The 27,120-nt window shown below is 34.1% G+C and overlaps 3 protein-coding genes across 5 annotated transcripts in view; 1 reads left to right on the forward strand and 2 right to left on the reverse strand.

The window, feature by feature from the left end:
- The window catches only part of LOC136029482 (UDP-N-acetylglucosamine--dolichyl-phosphate N-acetylglucosaminephosphotransferase-like), a 55,601-nt gene extending 44,063 nt beyond the window's left edge, over nt 1-11,538 (reverse strand). For both annotated transcript variants that reach the window (XM_065707911.1, XM_065707910.1), the window contains exons 1-2: nt 11,417-11,538; nt 1,293-1,460 (exon numbers count right to left, since the gene is read on the reverse strand). In XM_065707911.1, the coding sequence (XP_065563983.1) occupies nt 1,293-1,435 (143 nt within the window). In that variant the 5' untranslated portion in view covers nt 1,436-1,460; nt 11,417-11,538. The remainder of the gene's footprint in view (nt 1-1,292; nt 1,461-11,416) is intronic.
- On the forward strand, nt 5,529-5,954 carry LOC136029729 (uncharacterized). The gene has a single exon (XM_065708234.1). It carries the CDS (start codon nt 5,529-5,531, stop codon nt 5,952-5,954), a length of 426 nt encoding a protein of 141 aa, XP_065564306.1.
- A 1,714-nt stretch (nt 11,539-13,252) lies between the features above and the next one.
- The window catches only part of LOC136029483 (alpha-(1,6)-fucosyltransferase-like), a 105,519-nt gene continuing 91,651 nt past the window's right edge, over nt 13,253-27,120 (reverse strand). The window contains exon 10 of one of the 2 annotated variants that reach the window (XM_065707912.1): nt 13,253-20,670. In XM_065707912.1, coding sequence (XP_065563984.1) covers nt 20,347-20,670 — 324 coding nt within the window. In that variant the 3' untranslated portion in view covers nt 13,253-20,346. The remainder of the gene's footprint in view (nt 20,671-27,120) is intronic. The other variant, XM_065707913.1, reaches the window with a different exon arrangement.

The raw sequence follows: 27,120 nt of genomic DNA on the forward strand, positions 1-27,120 counted from the left end.
TTTATTAGTTTTTAGTTTTTTTTGTAGTTTTTGCCTTTTTTTAGTTTTTTTAGTTTTTTAGCTTTTTTATTTTTTTTATTAGTTTTTAGTTTTTTTTGTAGTTTTTGCCTTTTTTTAGTTTTTTAGTTTTGACGTCACCTGATCCAGTTTTTTCAGGTGACGTCACCTGATCCACGATCCATAGATCCACAGACAACTTATTTTTATATATATAGATAGTTTTTTTTTTTACTTATGTCCTGGTCGTCATTTATACTCCCTGTGTCCCGGTGCTTTGTTGATTGCTAATCGAACATTCCTTTTGTCCTGGTCGCTTTCTCTTTGAGTTTCGTCATTTATTTTTTTCTTTTTTAGTTCTTTTAGTTTTTACCTTTTTTAGTTTTTTTTAGTTTTTTAGATGAAAATTTTTTTTAGTTTTTTCCTTTTTTTCTTTTTAGTTTTTTATTGGTTTTTACCTTTATTTTAGCTTATTTTTCAGTTTTTTCCTTTTTTTTAGTTTTTTTTTTATTTTTTATTTTTTTTAGTTTTTTACCTTTTTTTAGTTTTTTTAGTTTTTTTAGTTTTTTAGCTTTTTTACTTTTTTTATTAGTTTTTAGTTTTTTTTGTAGTTTTTGCCTTTTTTTAGTTTTTTCAGTTTTTTTTTAGTTTTTTATTGGTTTTTACCTTTATTTTAGCTTATTTTTCAGTTTTTTCCTTTTTTTTAGTTTTTTTTAGTTTTTAGTTTTTTTAGTTTTTTACCTTTTTTTAGTTTTTTTAGTTTTTTTAGTTTTTTTAGTTTTTTAGCTTTTTTATTTTTTTTATTAGTTTTTAGTTTTTTTTGTAGTTTTTGCCTTTTTTTAGTTTTTTTAGTTTTTTAGCTTTTTTATTAGTTTTTAGTTTTTTTTGTAGTTTTTGCCTTTTTTTAGTTTTTTTAGTTTTTTAGCTTTTTTATTTTTTTATTAGTTTTTAGTTTTTTTTGTAGTTTTTGCCTTTTTTTTAGTTTTTTCAGTTTTGACGTCACCTGATCCAGTTTTTTCAGGTGACGTCACCTGATCCATCCATCCACAGACAGACAGACAACTTATTTTTATATATATAGATATATATATATATATATATATATATATATATATATATATATATATATATATATATGTGTGTGTGTGTGTACATGTATATATAGACCTATACATAACGAGTATGTTATTAATCTTTGAAGAATTGTTCTTTGATGCTTGGTCTCTACATATGATTAATTGTGAACTACTCCGCAATTAGCTCTGAAACTAAAAATTAAAAGAAACAAAACTTACATTACAGGCTGATTTATTTTGTTGAGATCTTTTCCTTTAATGTTAACGTCAAGAAAAGTAGTGATACATCTTGGTAAAATAATTCTAGTGGCTATATAAGCAAAACTAGAGCATCCAATGTTTATCAATAAACAATCAATCATTGATATTCCAGTGTGAGTCCAAACCCTAAAACAATAAATTAACAAAATAATTAAAGTAATAAATGAGTTTCAGCAATAAGGAAATTATTACTTCAATGCACTGTACCAGGTTTAAATATGTGCCAAAGCTGTGCATTTTGTTGATGAAAAATGACAGATTGCCAAAGATCATGTTTTCTAAGAATATCCGTTCCGTCATCCATCTAAGGCCAAACAAAAAGCAGGCTGTCCCCAAATAGGAAGAAAAAAAGTCGTAAGAAGAGATTTTAAGGAAATTGGAGCTTCTTGGGACGGAGTAAAGAGGGAAGACTTACATGAATTGGAATGGATGAAAGCATGCCTAATTAATAATATATATGCCCAATATACATATATATATATATATATATATATATATATATATATATATATATATATATATATATATATATATATATATATATATATATCTATATATATAAAAATAAGTTGTCTGTGGATCTGTGGATCAGGTGACGTCAAAACTGAAAAAACTAAAAAAAGGCAAAAACTACAAAAAAAACTAAAAACTAATAAAAAAAATAAAAAAGCTAAAAAACTAAAAAAACTAAAAAAAGGCAAAAACTACAAAAAAAACTAAAAACTAATAAAAAAGCTAAAAAACTAAAAAAACTAAAAAAAGGCAAAAACTACAAAAAAAACTAAAAACTAATAAAAAAAATAAAAAAGCTAAAAAACTAAAAAAACTAAAAAAACTAAAAAAAGGTAAAAAACTAAAAAAACTAACTACAAAAAAAACTAAAAACTAATAAAAAAAATAAAAAAGCTAAAAAACTAAAAAAACTAAAAAAAGGCAAAAACTACAAAAAAAACTAAAAAATAATAAAAAAGCTAAAAAACTAAAAAAACTAAAAAAAGGCAAAAACTACAAAAAAAACTAAAAACTAATAAAAAAAATAAAAAAGCTAAAACACTAAAAAAAACTAAAAAAAGGTAAAAAACTAAAAAAACTAAAAAAACTAAAAAAAAGGAAAAAACTGAAAAATAAGCTAAAATAAAGGTAAAAACCAATAAAAAACTAAAAAAAAACTGAAAAAACTAAAAAAAGGCAAAAACTACAAAAAAAACTAAAAACTAATAAAAAAAGTAAAAAAGCTAAAAAACTAAAAAAACTAAAAAAACTAAAAAAAGGTAAAAAACTAAAAAAAATAAAAAATAAAAAAAAACTAAAAAAAAGGAAAAAACTGAAAAATAAGCTAAAATAAAGGTAAAAACCAATAAAAAACTAAAAAGAAAAAAAGGAAAAAACTAAAAAAAATTTTCATCTAAAAAACTAAAAAAAACTAAAAAAGGTAAAAACTAAAAGAACTAAAAAAGAAAAAAATAAATGACGACACTCAAAGAGAAAGCGACCAGGACAAAAGGAATGTTCGATTAGCAATCAACAAAGCACCGGGACACAGGGAGTATAAATGACGACCAGGACATAAGTAAAAAAAAAAACTAACAAAACTAAAAAGAAGGTAAAAACTACAAAAAAAACTAAAAAGAAAAAAAACTAAAAACTAATAAAAAAAACTAAAAAATCTAAAAATCTAAATAAATTAAAAAAGAAAAAAAAGGAAAAAAATAAAGGAGAAAACAAAACTAAAAAACGAATGTATATACAGACCGGGACACCGGGATACAAATGACGACCGGGACACAGGGAATATAAATGACGACCGGGACACAGGGACACAACTACAACGGGGACACCGGGGGAAACAGGGGGATATAAATGACGATCGGGACACCGGGACAGGGAATGGTCGATTAGCAATCACCATCAACAAAGCTCAAGGGCAATCATTAGAATCATGAGGTATAGATCTGAATACAGATTGTTTTCCCATGGACCATTATATGTTGCATGTTCAAGAGTCGGTAAACCTGACAATATATTTATATGCAAAGACAATGGGACAGCAAAGAATGTTGTATATTCGCAAGTTTTACGTAGTTAAAACCATATATATATATATATATATATATATATATATATATATATATATATATATATATATATATATATATATATATATATATATATATATATATATATATATATATATATATATATCTATATTCACAGGTGGGACATAGGGACACAACTACAATGGCGCGTAACTATTATGGCGCGTAACGACTTACGCGCGCGGGGGGGCTTGGGGGGGGGCGCGAAGCGCCCCCACCAACTAGGTGTTGGGGTGGCGCGAAGCGCCACCCCAACAGCTAGTATATATATATATATATATATATATATATATATATATATATATCAACTCCGCCTATTTAAGGTGCACAATTCGTAAGTCTCAGCAGCCAGTCCCAAGCTTGGGCAAAGGAGGGGGGTCGGGAAACAGACTTGTTATTCGTTTCCAGGAACCAGAGGAGTACTCTTCTGGGGAGATATTATCTTGCAACTGAAACGCTAAAGAAGAGCCTCAGATATGGACCCCTACCAATGGCGACAAACGCATGCCCCCGGACAAGATTTTTAAAAGCAAACAACAGCCTACAATTTGGTTTTTGGAATATCCACGCGATGTCCCAACTATCGAAGACCGAACAAGTACTCAAGGAGATGCGCTGATACCATATAGACATCCTGGCACTGTCTGAAGTAATCCTCTACAGCGTTGCCAAAAGCAGGCATGAACAAGGAGTTGTACTCATCACGACGAGGGAAACCTCAAGATCTCTCTTGAAACGGACTCGCATATCGCCAAGAATTCTCGTAGCGCGTTTCACTGTTCAAGCAAAACTTTCTGTAATAGTCTCCTACGCCCCCATTAACGTCGCAGAAGTGCCAAAAGCAGGCATGAACAAGGAGTTGTACTCATCACGACGAGGGAAACCTCAAGATCTCTCTTGAAACGGACTCGCATATCGCCAAGAATTCTCGTAGCGCGTTTCACTGTTCAAGCAAAACTTTCTGTAATAGTCTCCTACGCCCCCATTAACGTTGCAGAAGTCGATACCAAAGAAGAATTGTACCAAACTCTACAGGCGGTGGTCAATAACATTCCGAAACATGACATCATGTGCATCCTCGGCGACTTAAACGCCATCGGTGGCAACGATGAGTCCTACTGCCCACAGGCACTCGGTAGGCACGACATGGGCCTGCATAGCGAGAATGGAACGATGCTTATCGACTTTGCAATGGCTAATGATCTGGTGATAGGAGGCAGCACTTGATATATATATATATAGTTCTGCTCTAGTATACAAGATGTGACAGCATATAGAGGTGCCGACGTTGTATCAGACCACAACATGCTAGTAACTAAATTCCCCTTGAAGTTGAAGAAGAATGAGAAAAAGATACCCAATTCAGAACCTCAATTTGATTCTGGTAGGCTCCTAGACCGACCCAGGCATGAATTACATACCAAACTTAGCAACAAGTTTAAAGCACTATACATCAGTTACCTATACGACCTAGAGATGATATGGGACTAGATAAAGAACCTCTGCATTGAGTCAGCAAGGAAGACCATTGGGCACCACAAGAAACCGAAGTACCAGTGGCTATCGGACCGCACTTGGCAGCTCATAGAGGAGAGGAAAGTCTCAAAACTTCATATCCTTGCCTGTCATGACGCAAATCAGATCTACAAGATCTACGCAAATCCCATCTACAAGACCGAGAACTACAGACAGATTGATAAAGCTGTCAAAAAGAGCGTATGCCAAGACAAACACCACTTTTACAAAGCAAAGGCCGCGAAAGCTGAAGAAGCTGCTAAGAATGGACACAGCAGGTCGTTGTGCAAGATAACGAACACGATTATCGGGAAGAAGAGAGTCAACAATGGTCCGGTGGAGGATGAAAACGGCATGCTGGTTACCGGTCCCAAGGAGAAGGAGGTGTGGGCCAACCGCTTCGACCAAATCCCGAACAGACCATCCCCAGACGAGCCAATCTCCATCACCGAAGATCCTCAAATCTCATAGACATCAACGCCGAGCCCCTGACTGAAGACAAATTCTAAAGGTAGTGAAAAAGCTGTAAAACGCCAGATCACCAGGAGACAACTGCATCACGACAGAAATGCTGAAATGCTCCATGGATACCTGCGTCATCTACTGGAAAGACTTCTTTGGAACCATCTGGATAACAGTAAAATCACCCTCAGAATGGCGCCACAGTACGCTTGTAAAGCTCTTCAAGAAGGGCAATACCAAGCTCTGTAACAACTGGCGAGGCATCAGCCTGCTTATGGTTCCTGGCAAACTGTTATCTGATGAATACCTGCGTGATGAGCAGCATGGCTTCCGCCCAAACCGCTCTTGCACAGACCTGCTATTCACCCTCCAAATGCTCACAGAGGAGAGTTGCGAATGGTGCAATAAACTCTACATGATTTTCATAGACATCAAAAAGGCGCTCAACTCATTAGACCACCAGTCTCTCTGGAAGCTCCTTTGCCACTATGGTATCCCTGAAATCATAGTAAATTTCATCATGGCGATGTATGAAGATACAGTCTGATGTGTGAAGACAGCAGAGGGAAATTCACGTAAATTTTCCATCCTCTCTGGGGTGAAACAAGGGTGCATGCTATCTCTGCAACTGTTTGCAGTTGTCATCAACTTCGTATTGAGGAACATCGACTCAACTGGGCTACCCCTGAATGATCACCTCCTGAGCAACCTAGAGTTTGCTGACGATATTGCCATCCTCAAAACCTGCAAATCACGGCTTCAGGCACTGCTCACGAACTTTAAACAAAAAAGCAGAAGGTTTTGGACTCAATATCAATGTCAGTAAAACCAAAGGCATGACATCTAGCAATTCACATATGAACATAAAATTTAATGACAAGGATGTGGAACAAGTGGTCCATTTCAAATATCTTGGCAGCACCATCAAGTACATGGGATCCACAGCCAAAAAAAATCATAACCCAAATTGGACAGGCAGAAAGTTTTGGACTCCATCAAGAACATGGGATCCACAGCCAAAGAAGTCATCACCCAAATTGGAAAGGCTAGCAGGACCTTCAACAGGCTCAAAAAAGTTTGGAGGTCAAGTACTTTCTCTCTCTGGCTCAAGCTCTGCCTGTTCAACAGCAACATCTAGCCTGTCCTCCACTATGCATCTGAAACATGGCGTCTAAACCAAGAGCAAGAGAGAAGAATTCAGGCTTTAAAAAACATGTGCCCATGTAGACTTCTTGGTATCCACTGGACCCAGAAGTTAACAAATGAGCACATTAGAAATATCACAGGTCAACCATCCCTCATCAAGACTATACAAAGGCGCAGATGGAGCTACCAGATGATTCCAGAATGCCTAAATCTACATTTGTCTGGTTACCTGAAGGTACCTGCCACAGAAGAAGACCCAAAAACACACTCTGTCCTATGTAAAACAAAAACCTGCAGCACGTTCATGTCTCAATACAGCTGGAGTATGAAGATATTGTTGCAGCCGTAAGTTTCAGAGACAACTAGAGACTCTTCTTGGATGCCCTGGGTGCCTCTGGAGGCACAGGAGGATCTAAGGTATAAGGTAAGCATATATATATATATATATGTATATATATGTATATATATGTATATATATATATATATATATATATATATATATATATATATATATATATATATATATATATATATATATATATATATCAGTAGAACACTGCAATTAAGATGTGAAAGAACACAGTACGAAACATAGTCTCAATGTTGGAACTGGAGGGTATATTAATTTTTTTAGTAGTTTAATTTTATCCCAATAATTTTGACAAATTTGACACTGCATGGGAACAGAATTAGGAAAAATAGGTAAAAACATGTAAACAGAATTAGGAAAAATAATGCATCAGCTATTCAGTGAAACCATGCACAGACTAAGACTTTAAATAATCATAACCCTTCCTAATGAATCAACAAACATCATGAGTAAAAAAAATTAGCTTTATGAAGTAAATGTTCAGAAGATATATGTACAAGGAATGCGGGCACTAGCAGAGGGGGCCACGGCCCCCCTAGATATTTGGGCCTATAAAGTAACTATAAGTAAACCAAAGGAAAGAGAGCAGAATAGGGAAAACCCCTGGAAAAATGTGAGTTGTCCCATCGTTGGCTGTCTGCCAATAGATTTTGACCATTAGTAAGGAAAATAGAAGTTCTAATTTGTGACTGAGTGACCCCTTTCGTGTTTTCCACAAACACTTTTCTATATGATTTGGTTGGAGCAACAAAAACAAAAATTGAAATTCTTCATTGAAAAATTCTTCATATCAGAAACAACTATAATCAGAAATGTTTCCCTTGAAGAGAAGGTTGAGAATTTCTATATTTTGCCGTTTTTGTTAACTCGTTTTTTGTTTAATTCCTGATCGTTTTTTTATTTAATTCCTGATTGTTTTTTAAAAAACACCAGGATACCTGGATCCACCTCCATGGAAAAATCCCTTTCCCCATAGAAATATCCTCTGGACAATTCCACCAGACAATTTTCCTTAACATCTCCACACATAAAATTGAGTCACTAAAGAGAAAGCATGACCTATTAAGAAATTTTGAATAGGGAACCTGGCAGATTCACCCAGTGTAAATTTCCCCTGGAGAGTTTACCCCCTGGAAACTTCCCTCTCCATGGAAGATTCTCCCAGCAGAAAATTTTTCCTTCCCTCCAATCCAAAAACTAAACTTTCCAATAGAAAAAAAAACAATGAGCAAATTTGCAACTTAAAAACCTTTCTCCAGGGGCTTTAATGGGTCATTTTATGCCCAAAGACAGAGTTGTTGGCCCTTTCAACTATGCTGAGAAAAAAGCTTATCTCAAAATTTTAATCAGACAATTTTGGGAAAAAGTGGTGTTGGAGGGAGTCTAGTCACCCTCCAATTTTTTTGGTCACTTAAAAAGGGAACTAGAACTAGAAAGTACCACCTCCTGATGTTCTTGGCCAACTGGGTTGATACAATCACCCCTGGAAAATAAAAACAAGTAAACACACATGAATGATCTTTCTTCTGGCAAAAATTACAAAATTCCATATTTTTGCAGATATGAGCTTGAAACCTCTACAGTATGGTTCTTTGATATGCTGAATCTGACGATGTGTTTTTCATTAAAAGTCTATGACTTCTGGGGGGTCTTTCCTCTTTTTTTTGAAAATCAGACAATTTTTCTCAGGCTTGTAGCTTTTGATGGGTAAGACTAAACTTAATGAAACTTGTATATTTGGAATCAGCATAATAAGCCAATTTTTTTATATATCTATTGGTAACAACATTCTTTTTTAGAGTTTTGGTTACTATTGAGCCAGGTTGCTTCTTACTTACAGTGTGTTACCACAAAATTTTTGATTATCCATCAGAATCCAAATAGAGATACCCAAAATATTGACAGTTTTTTTCAGCCCTTCCAGAAGTATTGTACTCATAAAGCTTTACAATTTAATGAAATGTAATTAAATAAACAGAAAAGGTTTTTTTTGAAAAAGTAATAGCACAATAACAGAAAGTGAAGACAATCTTAACAGTGAAAGCAGCTTAACTTTGACCACATAACTTAACAAACATGATCCAATTAATGTCATCTAATGAATAACCACAGTGTTTGCTGATATTTGTGATGGTCTCTTTTGGCAAAGAGACTTGGTTTTCCCTTACAGTAATAAGAGAAAATTTGGAACAGAATCATATGAATTTTTAGACATCTTTAAAACACATCTAGGCTTGTAATTTGCATAAATTTTCAAACACCTATTTCCCTAGAGGTGGTTTTAGAGGAGAGGGGTTGAGGGGGTCACTTTTCCTGGGTGCAGAAATTTTAGGGGCAAAGATTTTAAATATATAATCTAACATTTATACATTACATTTTCTAACATATCATTTTGTATTTCCTAAAATTTTATCTTTATTAGAATAAAGCAGAGGTCATAGTTGGCAGTAAGTTACTTACTTAATATAACATTGATATAATAACATTTAATGTAAGTATAAGCACATTGGGATGGCCAGAACTGCCACTGCTTTCCCCTGAAGGATAACCCATACTCATTGACTATCTTGATGTGGAACCCCTCCCCCCAATAAAAATACTGGAGCTATGCTCTTGGTCCTAGGCTATGTAAAAAATTATGAAATTCTTCCTTTATAACATACAGCATATTTACAATACTAAGATTGTAATGTTTTTATTTATTATTGTTCACATTAACTCATTTAACAAGGTATTTTTTTATCCAATATTCAGAACAGTCACTTAGGCTAGACAGTATATCTTGAAGTCTCTGTAAAGTAACCATTTTTATGGTTTAAAACAGATCAATCAATAGAAATAATAACAAACAAAGATAGGTAATACTCTAATTTAGCTACTTTTTGAAAGGGAAAGGGGTCTGGTTAGGAAAATGAGCCTTTTAGTAATGAATATAGGGGCAGAAACATACACTGGGAAGTATTGTCAAGCTTCCATATTAACTCTCTTCTGATTTCTAAGTCTTAGAAATTTGCCTACTTGACATGTTTATATCTATTGAAATTTTGACAAAGCAAAATTTTACCCTAATTTTCAGTTATCAGTTTCTTTTACTCAGTTTTTAGTTCTGAAAATGTAATTCCTGATACTTGAGTAGAATTGATAACTGTTTAGTTTTGTTCCAAGTATTCTAAAGTGCATATTACTGCATATAGCAGGATTCTGATGATTGCATATTGTTTCTTTGTCATTGTTAGAAAAGCAAATCTGTTTTTTAGGTTTATAAAATCCCTCTCTTGTGAGACTAAAAATGTGTACAGTGGGCTTTCTTATAGGTAACATTACCTATAGAGCAAAGTGTATTAGTCTATGAGCCCAGCAGGCAGCAGGGTGAGGTCTGCATTCTATATTTATTCAACAAAGAGTGATAAAACTAAAAAATAAATGAATAAATAAACTCCAACAAGATTTATTACATAAATGTATAATACAGACCTTACCCTGCTGCCTGCAGGGCTCATGGACTAATATGCTTCACTCTATAGGTAATGTTACCTGTAAGAAAGCTTACTTTATGCATTTTTAGTTTGCACCATAGAGGAGGAGGGTCAACCAGAAATGGATGTACTTCTAGAAATGGCATTGCTAGGTGCTCTAAACTGCGAACTATGCTGTTTTGCAGCATAGTTTCCAGTTTAGAGCACTTGGAACAAAATTAAACATTTACCATAGAATTTAAGTGGTAGTAATGGTTTTTTTTTAATTTAGGAAATACATTTGCAGAACTTTGAAACCCTACAAATTAGGAATGAACAAATTTATGAGGCTGACAAGAGTTTTCATGCACTTCATTTATGCAGAAGATCTGTTTTGCAAGGTTTCATTTTCATAACACAAGAATTTTTAGGTCATCAAAGGTCACTGACCTCTAAAGGGAGAAGGAGTAGAGGTATGTACTTCAAAATACCTTCCTAGGATATACTTTAGTCTTTAGACCCATCCCTGAAGGTTTCAATGTCCTAACCTAACCTCTTTCCAAGATAGTGAAAAGTAGCTGAACTGAAATTTTACCACTATGGCTATATATATATATATGTCCACCAGGGGGAGGGGAGTGGTTCCTTCTGGAAAGCCACTATTCTTGACCTTCATTACTGTTTTATTTTTATGTCAGTTTTGTAGGCCTATATAGGCTAGGGATATATTTAAGAACATGTTGATGGGGTGAATTTTCAGAAATACATCTTGAATCATAAAAAGTATAGAATCAGTAATCTCTTTTTGTTTTATCATGCCTCCTTCTGGGGAGCTGCTTCTCTACACATTAACCCTTTTTTCTATCTGTCTCATGTCTTATACTAGCCTGTATCTTTGCTGATATTTAATCGAACTTTATGATAGCTCAATCTAAACCATTTTCTAAGGATTTTACTTATCTAAGCCAAGAACAGATATCTGAAGCCTTTATGATATAGATTTTGAATATAAGAGAAGAATCAGATTAACTATATTACCAAGAATAAGTGCAATATCTCAAGCAGAAACTGCTATACCCGATTACTCTATTTCAAAGTTTAAAAACTACATAATTTTACTGCCATCTATTAAATGAGCAAAAAAGATGCCAGAACTTCAATTGAAATCCACATCAAATTTGAAAAAAATCCCCAAAATAGGGTAGTATAAGGAAATTGAATTTTGGCATAGTTATTAGAATTGTTGAATATATGGAAAAGTATTAACCCGTTTTATTGTCATTCCCTGACTTTCTCTCCCCCCATCCAAAACAATCAAGGCTGAGATTCTTTGGGCCTGTCAAGGAAAACAAAAACGAATATTAAAGACAAAATTAGAAAATATTCAAGAAAATAGTTATATAGTTTAGCAGGGAGGAAAGGTTTTTCTATCTTCTAGAGAATTTCTAATTCTCTGGATTGTGGATTTTAGAATTTGATTTTTGGATTGTGAATTGAAATCAAAATCCTCGATTAGACTGTAAATAGGAATTTACTTTGATGATCAGATTCTTAGTTTGAGAATCGAAACCATCAGTTAAAAAGGACATAACGTTTATTTCAATAGAGGACGTTAGATTGTGATTTTCTAGAACGTATGTATATAACCTTAGGCTTATTTCATCGAGTTGACGTTAACAAAAAAATAATATACTGCGGAAATCTAGCTACAAAGGAAATTCTATATCAGGATCCAGCACAATACATTTGGGAGGTAAAGATGGGCCCAGAATACTAAATGAATACGATCATGCTTATGACCTTATTAACATGATTATATAACGGTCTAGTTGCTTTTCTCAAAAGAGCAGCAAATCCAAATGTTCTCATGATCACACGATGTCGTATGATATGTCAAGGAATTGACGATGCAAACAGAATGAAATCAAAATGATGTTATTCGGCGGAAAGCAGATTTATATCTGAGCTTGGCAATCCATACCAGGAGATCCATACCAAGGAGATTCTACTTAACTGCCATAGATTGCAGCTTTGGCAAGAAAGTTCAGTCGCTGTCACCAACATGTGCAGCAGCAGAGAGTTATCACTGTGTAGGACTAATAGTTACTGCTAAGCGTTGAATGTTGGCTTCACACCGTACATTGTGTACATTATTTGTATACATACGAACTACAAGCTTGTCAAAGTATTTAAAGGAAGTGCTTGAGTTATTTTGTAGTTAAATGTCTTGGGTTTTTAAGCAAAAATAGCAGCAAATAAGGAAAAAGCAACCATTAAAGGTTCCAAAACTCAAAGAAGAGAGTTGGCAGGTCAGATTATGAATTGTGACAGCTAGTTTTTGTTGCGATACCATTGAAGGAAAGATAATGAAAAGGGGAAAATTATTATCAGCAGCATCTACACAATGTACTTCTAAACCTTAGACGTATTCTGATTACCTGATAGCTGAGTTGTCGCGAGCTCGCAGGGATTTAAAGGGCTGGCTAGTATCATCAAATAATATAAAGGATTTGGTCGCAAATTATTTGCTTGAAACAAACAGCTGGCCATAATTTTTTCAATTTATTCATAAATGCCAAATCAGCAAAGTTTTCCGAGCACTAATACATGTCTTTTGAATATGTTGCAAAAAGAAAAGAAAAATAGATTTTGTGGTTGTACAAGTACAAAGTAGTTACAGCAAAGACGTGAAAAAAAAACAAAAAAACGAGAAGACTTTTAATCAGGTACGTGCATCAAAGGAGAGAGGGGGGCAAGACTTGGAAAACAAATTACAACGGAAGAAGTTTAGTTTACTTTTTTCAAATACAGGGTATAAGGCCTACGCTTACCTTGAAAATCCCAGGCATCTATAAATAAAAAGTATAAACAAACAGGTCATAAAAATACCTTTAATTTAGGCAAATTACAACAGACTAGAGAAATTACTCTTAGAAAAAATAGTCATAAGCAAAACATAGAGGCGGCATTATGCAATACGTAACATAATTCACAATATTTATCCTCCTTTGGGAGACTACCCTGAAATAAACATAATCGTAGCATAGGTTTTGATACATGGATACCGCGTGTCCTTACCCATACGTATGTGAACAACAATAATACGCACAAGAGTATACCGTGCAAACATCTACAGTGGATGAGGTCCGAGGGGAGGGGGAGTAGCATGTTGATAAGAAAAGACGCTTTTGAGCCAAGATGTGCCCGTTTGAGCTTATTTTAAACATTGCTTTTCCCTCTTGTAACTCCATATGCCATTTTATTTTATTGGGATTTTCTTTTTTAATATATTTGACCTTTTAGTTTTCTTATTAATACACAGTTAAGTTTTTTTTTTAAATTCAGCAGCTGTTTTGTTTGATTTTAATTACTCGATCGATATTTTGAATTTACTAAGATCCTTCATATATTCTGCAGTTTTTATTTTTCATTTTATCTTAGTTCTGACCCACTTTTATTGCCGTCCGTTTATAAAGTGTTGTGTATTATATGTAGATTCTTTTTTTTATTGCATGGTCTTTTGTTTTTAATAGAAATACAAGTGCTGCAACAAAAAGCTACTGAAAGCCACATCGAAAATAAAAATGATTTTGATCGCAGCTATGTTTTTTTAATTTCTCAGAGGAAAAAAAAAACAGAATCCCTTCTGTGTGGCCGTAAAAAAAATTATGATTTTATTCACAATGGTGGCGAAATGAGGGACTAATCCTCGTTTGGAGGCAATAGCCTCGTTGACCTCGTTCAGAGTTACTGTACCAAAAGACAAATTACAAGGATTACCAGGTACCCTTTCAGGAGGGTCATTTTTTGAATTTCCTATTGATATTTTCCTACCCAAAGGTGTGCAAATTAGGATTTCATCTTCTTTCTTTCCATTTCTAGTTCAACGTTTCCACATAAAAGTAAGTTGAATCATAATCTCTACATACTAACGCTCATCAGCCTACTTTTCCAGAAATCATTTAGTAAAATCGTAGCTTTGGTAAAATTCATCCAACAATGGTTAAGAATCCCTAACAGCTATCAATAAGTAACCAAAACGAAAATATTTTTTACAGCCCAAAATTGAAACATCCCCTATCTAATCACGTAATAATAAGAAAAAAAATCATCGCTAAAAACATACATGCAAGCACTAATTCATTTCAAGAAAGGGGCATTCCAAGGACAGGCATAATTTAGATAAAACTTATACAAACAATTGCCAAATTACATGCAGAATACACAAGATTAGAGGAAGAATCGTAAGAATGTCAATAGCTCCAAAGGAGGGGAGAGTGTTCACAAATCCAAAAGTACCCAATGTACGTGACTGTTAAAAATATATACAAAATGATATACAAAGATGACGGAACTCATAGTAAAAGGCGAAAAACTTAACCAAAATAAACCATACAATATTAAACACGTCATAATGATAAACTTATATACCTTTTCAAATTAGAAGTTATCAAAAGCTGACACAATTTCACAATTACAAAATAAGCAATAAAAAATAATAACAAAGTCAACAAAACCCCTTTTCAGAATAAACAGTAAAAAAGGACGCAGAACATTCCCCTGTGGTTCAAGTTAAAAACTCGGTATACATTACATACCAACGTTAAAATTAAATAATAATTAGTTCATTTTTTTGGATCAGACTATATTTTTAAGAAAATATCTGTATCTAAGTGAATCGTCCAAATGAAGGCCGAAAAACAAGCAAAACAGCTACACCTGACATACACAAAAACAAAGAGCAAAAAAAAGAAACAAAAAGACATAACATTAACAAGGATATTTTGCAGCTAGTTAATAATGAAAACGACGCAGATATTTCGATAAAGACTTCCACTAAGCCGTCTCCAATACTAAAGAATATATATAATAAAAAACAAAACAAAAAAAAAAACTAACAACTAACCTCTGTGGAAGTCAAGAGACAAAAAATCTTGAACAGAAAAATCTTCTGTGTGGACACTTTTCCCTTTTGTTGCAACTATGTGACACTTTTTGTATTTTTTTTTCTTACTTTGTGTTCAAATTTGGTTTTATTCTTCAGTGCTTTCAAAAGTTAGTTTTTTTTTATATTATTCATATTTCTTGAGCCCTGAAGAAGGGTTAGGGGAGCCCTTTGTCAAAATATCTGCTTTGTTCTCCTTATTCACACGCTGAAAATTATCCACGTTGTTTTTTTCCTTTTTTGTCATTTTTTTTTTCGGTCGTCGTTTTAAGGTACATCAAAATACGCAACACTGCCGACACCTAATATTCCTGAGTGAAATCATTGACGAAGTTCAACAGTGAACCAATTTCACCTGGGTTTCTATTAATTTTATTCTTATCAGGTTTTTATTTAAAGGAAATATATGTATTAGATATATGTATATATATGTACTAGATATCAATTTTTACTGATAAGTGCAATATACAACTAGTTACAATAAATTTTATTCTTAGTGATTTCTCATCACTGTGGTAAAAACAGTAAACTTATCGGTAAATATTTAGTAGCTGGCCTCTTCAGAAGGAAAAATGTTGATAAAACAATTCTTACTTTATAACATAAAAAAATGCAGTCAACAGATTTTTCGGGTCACTTTTACTTTCATTTACATTTTTCCCACTTTTTCTTATAAACATATAATTTTCCTCGTGTTTACTAGGATATCGACACTTCATGACCACTAAGGTCCTGGCATCGACCCTGCAGTGTGTTGCTAAAGCTGATCTCAAATTCAATATCATTTTCCTTCATTGCGTGCATTCATACCTTAAACATTGGAAATGAATCGTCATTTATTTTTTCATGTTATCTAGGGAGTGTGCAGAAAAAATTGGACATATCTATTTTAAAAATGACATACATAACATTCCACTGATCTTTCATCGATAACACCATCTATAACTTTCTTAAACATCACCTTAAAGACTTGTAGACATAGATAACGTTCAATCGTCATTGTTTAAAATATATAATGCGGAACTCAGATATCAAGCCTAGTGTAGCAACACACGGGCTTTGGTAGTCAAGAAGCGTCAGTACTCCAATGTAATGCAAAGAACAAAGGACAATCTTATATGTATAAAAAAAGAAAAATTGGAAAAAATGTAAATAAAGGTGGAAGCAGCTAAGAAAATCTGTTGACAACAAATTCTGTGCATATTGTGAAATAAGGATTGTTTAAACAACATGTTTCCTTCTGAAGAGGTCAATCACTAAATATTTATCAACATATCGTATTTAATTTCAGCTTTCACTGAAGTGTGATATACAACCAGATTCAAAAATTAAAGAGAGAAAAAACGTGCATAATTTAACCCGACCGGATTCAATACGTTTTACTATTAGAGATACGCCCAACTGTGGTAAAAATCTAATAGTAAAGTTTCTAATAAATTAATGATATATTTCATCCTTCTCATTTACTTTATACAAAAGTGTGCCGCATCTATCTTCACACTACAAGTGAATTCAGTTCCCCTTTTTTGCATTCAAGTCCAGTCGACGTTTTCCTTCATAAGTCAAAACAAAAATCTCGATCACCCCTTAGTTCTATAGCTATCTACCTTAGTTCTACCCTAGGATGATAGACAAAATTTAACAACAAGTGAAAATGACATCATTTTTTCTATACATTCCTGAAAAAGGCTTATGCCAGCTTTACTTCTCACTCAGACTATCTATCTTGGATTTGTCTCCAATTGGCCAATGGCTTGATGGCAACTTGATTTTAATGTACTTGTTCTTTATAATATAAACGATCCTTTCGATATTAAAAATACCCTACCCTGATGAAACCCAAAAGTGAACAAAACAACCTGGCTTTGCATTGGTTTACTACCCACAACTTTCATTGGGGAGTTGTCGTACTTGTACAAAATATCTCATTGGTTCCTTTTGTATCCAATGAGTTACCAATCGCACCGCATAGCACCTTTTCATTACATCCTCATATAGAATTAGATACAAAGAGCGGCTAACCTTCAACACCAACTTGTCGATAGTTATCCCTAATCAGAGTGCCCAACATTGCTTACGCTTGCTTCATGTTTTCCACCCGAATCTAATTAATACAATGGCATCAATGGGGAGGGAGGAATGGACTGTGACCCCGTTAGATTTTTTGCCCCCCCCCCTAGATTTCCAAAATACACTTTTCCCATAATATTTTCGTTGAAAATGTCCTTTTTTGGCATTTCAATTGAAAAAAACAGCAAATTTACCCCCTCCCCCTAGATTTTGAAAAAAAACATTTGGGTCCTCCCTAAGTTTTTGTAAACCAACACTACTGAATAAATATCTTTAGAATTAAAAAATTACCTTAGATAAGATTTGATTATTTTTCCCTTTGTAAATTGGTGTTATAGAGGCAGTCCAAAAAAGGTGCCTAAGAATTATCTTCGATGAGGGTAAAGTGCCTAATATTTCCCTTCTTCGGAAAGCAAATCTAGTCACCCTTAAGGAAAGGAGAGCACAAATTTCCTTGCGTTTTGCCCACGATGCCGTAAATAACCCTCGTTCTACTTCTCTTTTACTTAGTGAACATTTACCCTTCCGAACTCCCCCCCCCACGTTCTGTTTCAAGAAAAATCCCCCTTCTTGCCCCAATAAGAGTTTCCACTGAAAGATATAGAAGAACGTTCATCCCTCACATAGTTGAAATTTTGAATCAATACCCCCCCCCCCCCCCTTCTCACTCCACTTTTATCTTATAGTTTTAGTGTTTATTTTGCAATTACGAGCTTTGTAATTCGTGCCAGTTAGACTTTTGTTAAAATTTGCTTTCCCCGTTTTAACTTTACGAATTTTTATCGTTTGACTTTTTATTGATTGCAATTTTATGATTTTGTACTGACACTAAATTGTGAGTTCGGCCCGTTTGGGCTTGTGATAGCCGCTTTGTTGAAATAAATCTTATCTTACGTTCTTTGATCACTATTCTTTTACTCCTTTCTTTCTTTTCCTTTCCTATTTCAAAATTCCTTTCTATTTTCATTTCTATTTAAAATCTTATTATCTTTCCCCCAGTGATGAACAAAATTAAACAGATAGCTTCTCTGTTCCAATTTTAGGTTTCTGAAGTACAAGATCGTCACACTGTTGTGAACACATAAGAATAATATATATGAAGTCTTGAATCACGAATATAAAAAACAGAAGTAGCCTTCCCAAAATAATGTTAGTTCAAAAAAAAGTAAATGACTGTTTAAAAAAATCGTTTTTAAAAATTCATTAAACAACAATTTTCAAACATCTTTAAGGTACATCCAAATATAAACTAAAAATGAAACACAAATATTCATACTACTCATTTGATGTTAATTCTGTGCAATCTTCTTCACAAATTTATAAACAAGAAATAGTGAATATATTTAAATAACATTTAAATAAAATTTAGAGAGCAAAATACTCGTCCATTCACAAAATCCATTCACAAAATCCATTTCATTTGTTGCCATTAAATACATGGCATATTTAATCACAATGAAGGGTTTCGAGCCTAATCTTTTAACTTAAATAGTCTCTACTTCTTTGTAAGTCCTCTCGATAAAAATCCCGCTTTTCAACTTTTTTTTTTATGTGGTGCGGAACTGTCATGATAACAGTTTATAAATTGATGTGCAAAAATACCAACGAAAATTATACTCACACTTTTATTTACGTAGGATTGTGAAATTCCGCTTTTAAACTCTTTCTATTTTATATGGTACGGAACTGTCATGATAACAGTTTATAAATTGATGTGCAAAAATACCAACGAAAATTATACTCACACTTTTATTTACGTAGGATTGTGAAATTCCGCTTTTAAACTCTTTCTATTTTATATGGTATGGAACTGTCATGATAACAGTTTATAAATTGATGTGCAAAAATACCAACGAAAATTATACTCACACTTTTATTTACGTAGGATTGTGAAATTCCGCTTTTAAACTCTTTCTATTTTATATGGTATGGAACTGTCATGATAACAGTTTATAAATAACAACTGAAAATTATATTTAAACTTTTATGCATGTTTATATTTACGCAGGATTACAAAATTTTGCATTTAAACCCTTTTTTCTTTAGGTGGCACAGTTAATAACTGTCAAGATGACAGTCAATAAAATAATGTGCATAAATGCCGACAAAATTATGTTCATGCAGGATTAAAAATACAGCTTTCAAACTCTTTCTTTTTTGGGTGGCACAGTTAATAACTGTCAAGGTGAAAGTCGATAAATTAATGTACATAAATGCTGACAAGATTATATCTACACTTTTATCAATGTTTATATTTACACATGATTACAAAATCCCGCTTTTAAACTCTTGCTTTTTGCATGGTTCAGTTAATAACTGTCAAGATGACAGTCAATAAAATAATATCGATAAATGCCAACAAAATTATATTCACACTTATATTAATGCAAGATTACAAAATCCTACTTTCAAACTCTTTCTTTGACAAAATTAATGCCCATAAATGCCAACAAAATTATATTTACGCCTACATTTATACAGGATTATAAAGTCTCGGTTTTAAGTTCTCTCTTTTACGTGGTACGGTTAATAACTGTCAAAATGACAGTATTGGTTATGTACAAATTAATGTACATAAATGTCGACAAAAATTATATTTAGGTGTTTTAAGGCTTTACGAAGTTATTTCAGTCTTAAATAGGCATTACAAGTAACAAGGCATATACACCGGAATGCTATTTCTGGGCAGGTACAGGAGAAAGGTCTAAATTAATCAAAAAGTAAAAATTGGCGAATCATAAAGAACATTATAGAGAAGACCCATCCACCCTTGCTTCGCTCCACATGCCTACCAGTAACACCAACTTCCAGCTTCACTGTTTCATAATGAAGCTTTTTCTTGAGAGTTTTTGAAACATAAAGCAAAACTTCCTCTAAATTCAAACCCATCTCCCAAACTATAGAAGTTCCTTGATTCAAGCATTTAACTCGTACGGAAAGATAATCCCAGTATTCAATCTTCTTCTAAGACCTCTGGATAAGTAGGCAGTTCAACTTCTTCTACGAAAATTTCTGCTTTATATGAAGGAAACAAACCAGTTTGTCGTGTTTTGTAGTTCTGGCCCTTTGAGAATCCATCCCAATGATTTCCAGCAATCCCAAGTGCTTCACTGATATCAAAAGAAATCTCTTCCGAATCTAGGCCTCTATGGGGAAACCTAGCTCGCAGCTGTCGACCTCCACCACCACCAAAATAATAAATATCATCTAAACTCCGGAATCGCGCAGACGCGTCGGTATGCATGGTCTGCATCATCTCATAGGCAACACGGCATACCTGTAACAATTTTCTGGATATTAAAACCAAAACTTGTCAAGTTTATTTATACCTCACAGCAATGTCTTGATAAGCTGTCAAGCTAAGTTACCGAAACCTTAAAGAATACCCCCCCCCCAAAGAAAATTAGGTTTAACCTTACATACACGAAAAGAATCGATTTTTTATACTACTTTCAGATATTGTAAAATTTATTGATTACGCAACTCTTCATCCACTGTTCAAATATTAATTATTCATTAGATCCGGACAATAAAAGTTCTGAAGATAAGGCCAAATGATTGGTTTCTTTACTGTGATGCAGTTTTCTTACTTAGTTATCTTACTGCGATGTACACACCGTATACCGATAAATTGAAGCTTTGTATTTTTCGGTTTTATTTCAGCGCACTCACATTAATATCCTACGGTAAATTACGATGGAACTCAAGTTCTATGAACAACTGACAAACACCATCTAGCATCTCCCAGCAAAATAATAATAACGACTTTCGAGATAATAAAACTACAACTGGACGATTCTGTCTATACAACACAGTAAGGCGATAAGATCAGTCATTTGGTCAAATACCTAGGTTTTTCATCAAAACTCGTTGGATGAAAAAATCTTGGGAGACTATCAAGCTAAGCGGCTGAACCTTTCAAGAATGGATCTCTCGCCCAAACTAGGCTGGACCTAACATACATAAAAAGAATCCATGTTTTATACTGTAAAATTTTGTAAAATTCATTAAACATTCACCAGGTCATCTGATCAAATGACTGGTTATCTTACGGCGACATGCATACCGTTACCTTGTACCACTTGACTGAAGCTTTAATGTTTTTGGTGTTATCTCAGCGCATTCATATTCCAGTCCGATAAGTATGGAAAAATGAGATGAAACTTAAGTTCCACGAAGTTCCCAGAAAAACCATAAAGCTAATGATAATAATGATAACTAATTATTAGAAATTACACTCGCTGATTCTTTTTACACGCCACAGTAATTTGACAAAATTGATTTGACAAAAAGAGGGTGAAAGTTTCAGGAATGGATCTACTACTACTACTACTACTAACAACTCACCGCAGCACGAAGCCTCCTGAGGCCAACCCAGCTACGCACGCTCCTCCTCCATCTCAATCTGTTCAAAACCTCCCTCTTTACACCCTCCCAGGAAGTTCCGATTTCCTTTAAATCTTTCTTTATGACATCTTCCCACCCAAGAAGAGGACAACCTGCTTTTCGCTTACCCCTAGACAGTTGGCCGAAAAGGACAATCTTCGGCAATCTGTCATCCTTCATCCGCAAAACGTGCCCTAACCATCTCAACCTTCTTTCATTATAGCCCTAGAAAGCGGGATTGAACCACACTTTTCGTATAGCCTACTGTTCGAAATACGATCAGTCAGCCGGATACCCGGAACAATCCGTAGGCAATTTCTCTGGAAAACATCTAGTAAATCTTTGTCCGCTCTTCGGAGCACCCATGCTTCAGAGCCACATTTGAAAACTGTCATCACTGTACCTTCCAATATTTTAATCGTTGTTTGCAGACTTATTTTCCTATTCTTCCAATTTTTTTTTGATTGTGAAAAAAAACCCACCTTGAGCCTTCACTATTCTACTTTTAAGGTCAATCTCCGAGGTTTGAAGCCAATGCTATTTTCCTATAGCAGTGAAATGCGTATTAACAACAGACACGAGCAGATTCTTTGATGAAAAAATTCCTGTGGCTTCATTGAAAGCTTTAACATGAATAGGCCGAACAAATTTGCATTTTTTTTCTTTAGAGCCTCATAAAAAATTAATTAGTGGGGACACCTCTAATTTTTAAGAGTAGTAATAAAATAAATTTTAGAAGACGTAGAGAATTGTAAAGTAGCCTCTCGATTTGCCACGAGATTTCAAAATTTTTGGCCGTGAATTTTTTTTTTTGTTATCATCAGTTTCCTTTAAAATTTGCCATTTAAGATATTCTTCCTTTACTATTTAAAAGGGTTGTACTAATCATACAGCCTTGATTTTTAGGTCGTTTTGTAGATCTTATGCCGGTAAATCATCCCAAAGATTCTCAAGTTTGTAGTTATGTGGAATGATTTTTAGCAATAATTCTTAGTATTCAAGATTTCCTCCTTTCTCATTGGCTTAACCACTCTTTGAGGGGTTTGCCAGAATATCATTAAGAATGTTGACATCTCCTTAGCATTGCGACCAGATTTAAAGGAAGTTGAAAACATGTATAATTGGCAACAACACCTTGAGGCAATATCATATTTAATACTTCATACGAATTGGCATTTTTTAGGTTACAAAGCAGATAACATTATTGCCTTTAAAAGTAAAGAAACACCGATTGTAGGCCTATATAATGTATGAACATTTTTTTTTAAGAAGAACATTATTCTTAAAAACACATCATTTTAAATATTATTGGTCTTTAAAAGTAAAGAAACACCGATTGTAGACCTATAGAATGTATGAACCTTATTTTTAAAAGAAAATTATTCTTAAAATCACATCATTTTAACATTATTGGCCTTAAAAAGTAAAGAAACACCGATTGCAGACCTATAAAATGCATGAACATTATTTTTAAAAAGAAAATTATTCTTAAAAACACATTATTTTAATCATTATTGGCCTTTAAAAGTAAAGAAACACCGATTGTACGCCTATAAAATGTATGAACGTTATTTTTAAAAAGAACAATAACCTTAAAGACACATCATTTTAAATATTATTGGTCTTTAAAAGTAAAGAAACACCGATTGTAGACCTATAAAATGTATGAACCTTATTTTTAAAAAGAAAATTATTCTTAAAATCACATCATTTTAACATTATTGGCCTTAAAAAGTAAAGAAACACCGATTGCAGACCTATAAAATGCATGAACATTATTTTTAAAAAGAAAATTATTCTTAAAAACACATTATTTTAATCATTATTGGCCTTTAAAAGTAAAGAAACACCGATTGTACGCCTATAAAATGTATGAACGTTATTTTTAAAAAGAACAATAACCTTAAAGACACATTATTTTAAACATTATTGGCCTTTAAAAGTAAAGAAACACTGATTGTAGGCCTATAAAATGTATGAACATTATTTTAAAAAAGAATATTATTCTTAAAAACACATTATTTTAAACATTATTGGCCTTTAAAAGTAAAGAAACATCGATTGTAGGCCTATAAAATGTATGAATATCATTTTTAAAAAGAACGTTATTCTTTAAAACACATTATTTTAAACATTATTGGCTCTTAAAAGTAAAGAAACGCCGATTGTAGGCCTATAAAATATACGAACATTATTTTTTTTTAAAATCTAAAGTTGTAGGATATTCGTCAATTTTAGTTCCACGGGATCTCATTTCATTACTAATAGTACCGTATCTTAGAATATTTTAGTTTTTTCCCCCATCATCTCATACAGTTGACGATTTATAGGCTCGTTCATAAATGATTGATTACCCCGGTTTGGAACCGGGGTAATCATATACTTTGCTTTACGGAGTAATGCATATACTACTAAATTAATGTCATTTAAAGTAATATATTCGTGAAGGTACATAATAAACATTTGGCACCCTTGCCCTGGAGTCATAAATACAAGTAAGGGAGGAAGGAAACCCCTAGGGGTATTTAATAAATTTTTGAAACTACTTATATTTATATACTATTCGTCAAAAACAAGAGCTAAGAGCTCATATCGCACTTGTGACGAGGTCAAGAGGAGCCAAGAGCTCATATGATATGACCTGTAGTAACATTCTAAGAATCAATAGATTGCTTTAAAAGGAAAATCAGAGGCTTAATGCCGGTCGGGATTTAAAATAAGAGCTCTGAGTCAAGAGGTCCTTCTAAATATCAAAATTCATTAAGATCCGATCACCCACTCGTAAGTTAAAAATACCTCAATTTTTCTAATTTTTCCTTTCCCTTCAGCCCCCCAGATGGTCAAATCGGGGAAAACAACTGTAACGAGTCAATTAGTGCAGCTCCCTGACATGCCTAACAATTTTCATCGTCCTAGCACGTCCAGAAGCACTAAACTCACCAAAGCGCTGAACCACACCACCTAACTCCCCCAAAGAAAGCGGATCCAGTCCGGTTACGTCAATTACGTATCTACTGCGTTTATAAGCGTTTTCCAAGATTTCCAGTTTCCCCCTCCAACCCCCCCCCCCAATGTCAACAGATCTGGTCGGGATTGGAAAGAAGAGCTCTGAGACATGAGTTTCTCCTAATTATCAAATTTTATTAAGATCCGGTCACCCATTCTTAAGTTAAAAACACCTCAATTTTTCTGGTTTTCCCAAATTAACAACTTCCAGCTCCCCCAAAGAGAACGGATCCGTGCCAATAATGTCAATCTCGTATCTATAGCTTGTGCTTATTCTTCCCATCAAGTTTCATCTCGATCTCTCCACTCTAAGCGTTTTCCAAGATTTCCAGTTTCCAAGGTTTCTGTTTTTCCCTCCAGCCCTCTATGTCCTTGCATCCAATTCTAATTGAAAATGGATTATCTGAAACATAAGATTCTTCTGCATATTAAGTTTCATTAAGATCCGATCACCCATTCGTAAGATACCTCGATTTTAACGTTTTCCAAGAATTCCAGTTTCCCCCTCCAGCTCCCTTCAATGTCATCGGATCTGGTGGGGATTTAAAATGATAGTTTTAAAGCACAAGATCCTTCTAGATATCAAACTTCATTAAGATCTGAACACCCGTTCGCAAGTTACAAATACCTCATTTTTTCTAATTTTACCGAATTACCCCCCTCTCCCCCCAACTCCACCAAAGAGAGCGGATCCGAGCCGGTTATGTCAGTCACCTATCTTGGACTTGTGCTTATTCTTTCCACCAAGTTTCATCCTAATCTCTCCGCTTTAAGCGTTTTCCAATATTTCCTGCCCCCCCCCCAAATGACACTGGATCTGGTAGGGATTTAAAATGAGAGATCTGGGTTTCGAGATCCTTCTAAATATGAAATTTCATTAAGGTACGATCACTCTTTCATAAGTTAAAATACTTAATTTTGTCTAATTTTTTAGAATTACCCCCCCCCCCCAACTCCCCCAAAGAGAGCAGATCCGTTCCGGCTACGTCAATCCCGTTTCTAGGACTTGTACTTATTTTTACCACCAAGTGTCATCCCGACCCCTATACTCCAAGCGTTTTCCAAGATTTTAGGTCTCCCTCCAACTTTCTCTTCACCGGATCCGGTCAAGATTTAAAATAAGAGCTCCGAGACAAGATATCCTTCCAAATATCAAATTTCAATAAGATCCAATCTCTCCTTCGTAAGTTGAAAATACCATATTTTTTTAATTTTTCAGAATTAACCCTCCTCCTCCCAACTCCCCTAAAGAGAGCAGATTCCAGTTACGTCAATCTCATATCTAAGACTTAAGATTATTTTTACCACCAAGTTTCATTCCGATCCCCCCACTCTAAGCGTTTTCCATGATTTTAGGTTTCACCTCCCATCTTCCCGCCAATGTCACCAGATCCGGTCGGAATTTAAAATAAGAGCCATGAGACACGATATCCTTCCAAACATTAAATTTTATTGATATCTGATGACTCTTTCCTAAGTTAAAAATACCTCATTTTTTCTAATTTTTCAGAGTTAACCCTCCCTCCCCCAACTCCCCCAAAGAGAGCGAATCCAGTCCGGTTACGTCAATCACATATCTGCGATATTTGCTTATTCTACCCACCAAGTTTCATCCCGATCTCTTCAATCTAATCATTTTCCAAGATTTTCGGTTTCCCCCTCCACCTCCGCCTACTCTCACCGGATCTGGTTGGGATTTGTAATAAGAGTGCTGAAGCACAAGATCCTTCTAAATATCAAGTTTCATTAAGATCTGATTACCCGTCCATAAATTACAAATACCTCATTTTTAATTTTTCCAAATTACCCCCCCCCCCCCCAACTCTCCCAAAGAGTGCGGATCCGGTCCAGTTATGTCAGTCACGTATCTTGGATGTGTGCTTATTCTTGCCACCAAATTTCATCCTGACCTCTCCACTCTGAGCGTTTTCCAAGATTTCTGATACCCCCCCCCCACACAACTCTCCCAAATGAAACTGGATTGAGCCATATCTAAAATGAAAGATCTGAGTTGCAAGATCCTTCTAAATATGAGATTTCATTAAGATTCGATCACTCCTTCGTAACTTAAAAACATCTCATTTTTACGAATTAACCGTCACTCCACTCCCGTACCCCCCACTGACGGTCGAATCGGATAAATGAATATTTCTAATTTAATCTTGTCTGGTACTGATTTTTCTCATTTTTCAGAATTAACCCTCCCCCCAACTTCTCCAAAGAGAGCGGACCCGTTCCGAATATGTCAATCACGTATCTAGGATTTGTGCTCATTTTTACCACCAAGTTTCATCCCGGTCTTTTTTTTCGAATTAACCTCCTCCCCACTCCCCCA

This window comes from Artemia franciscana, chromosome 7, assembly GCF_032884065.1.
Source record: "Artemia franciscana chromosome 7, ASM3288406v1, whole genome shotgun sequence".
In the NCBI taxonomy this organism is placed as follows: Eukaryota; Metazoa; Arthropoda; class Branchiopoda; order Anostraca; family Artemiidae; genus Artemia; species Artemia franciscana.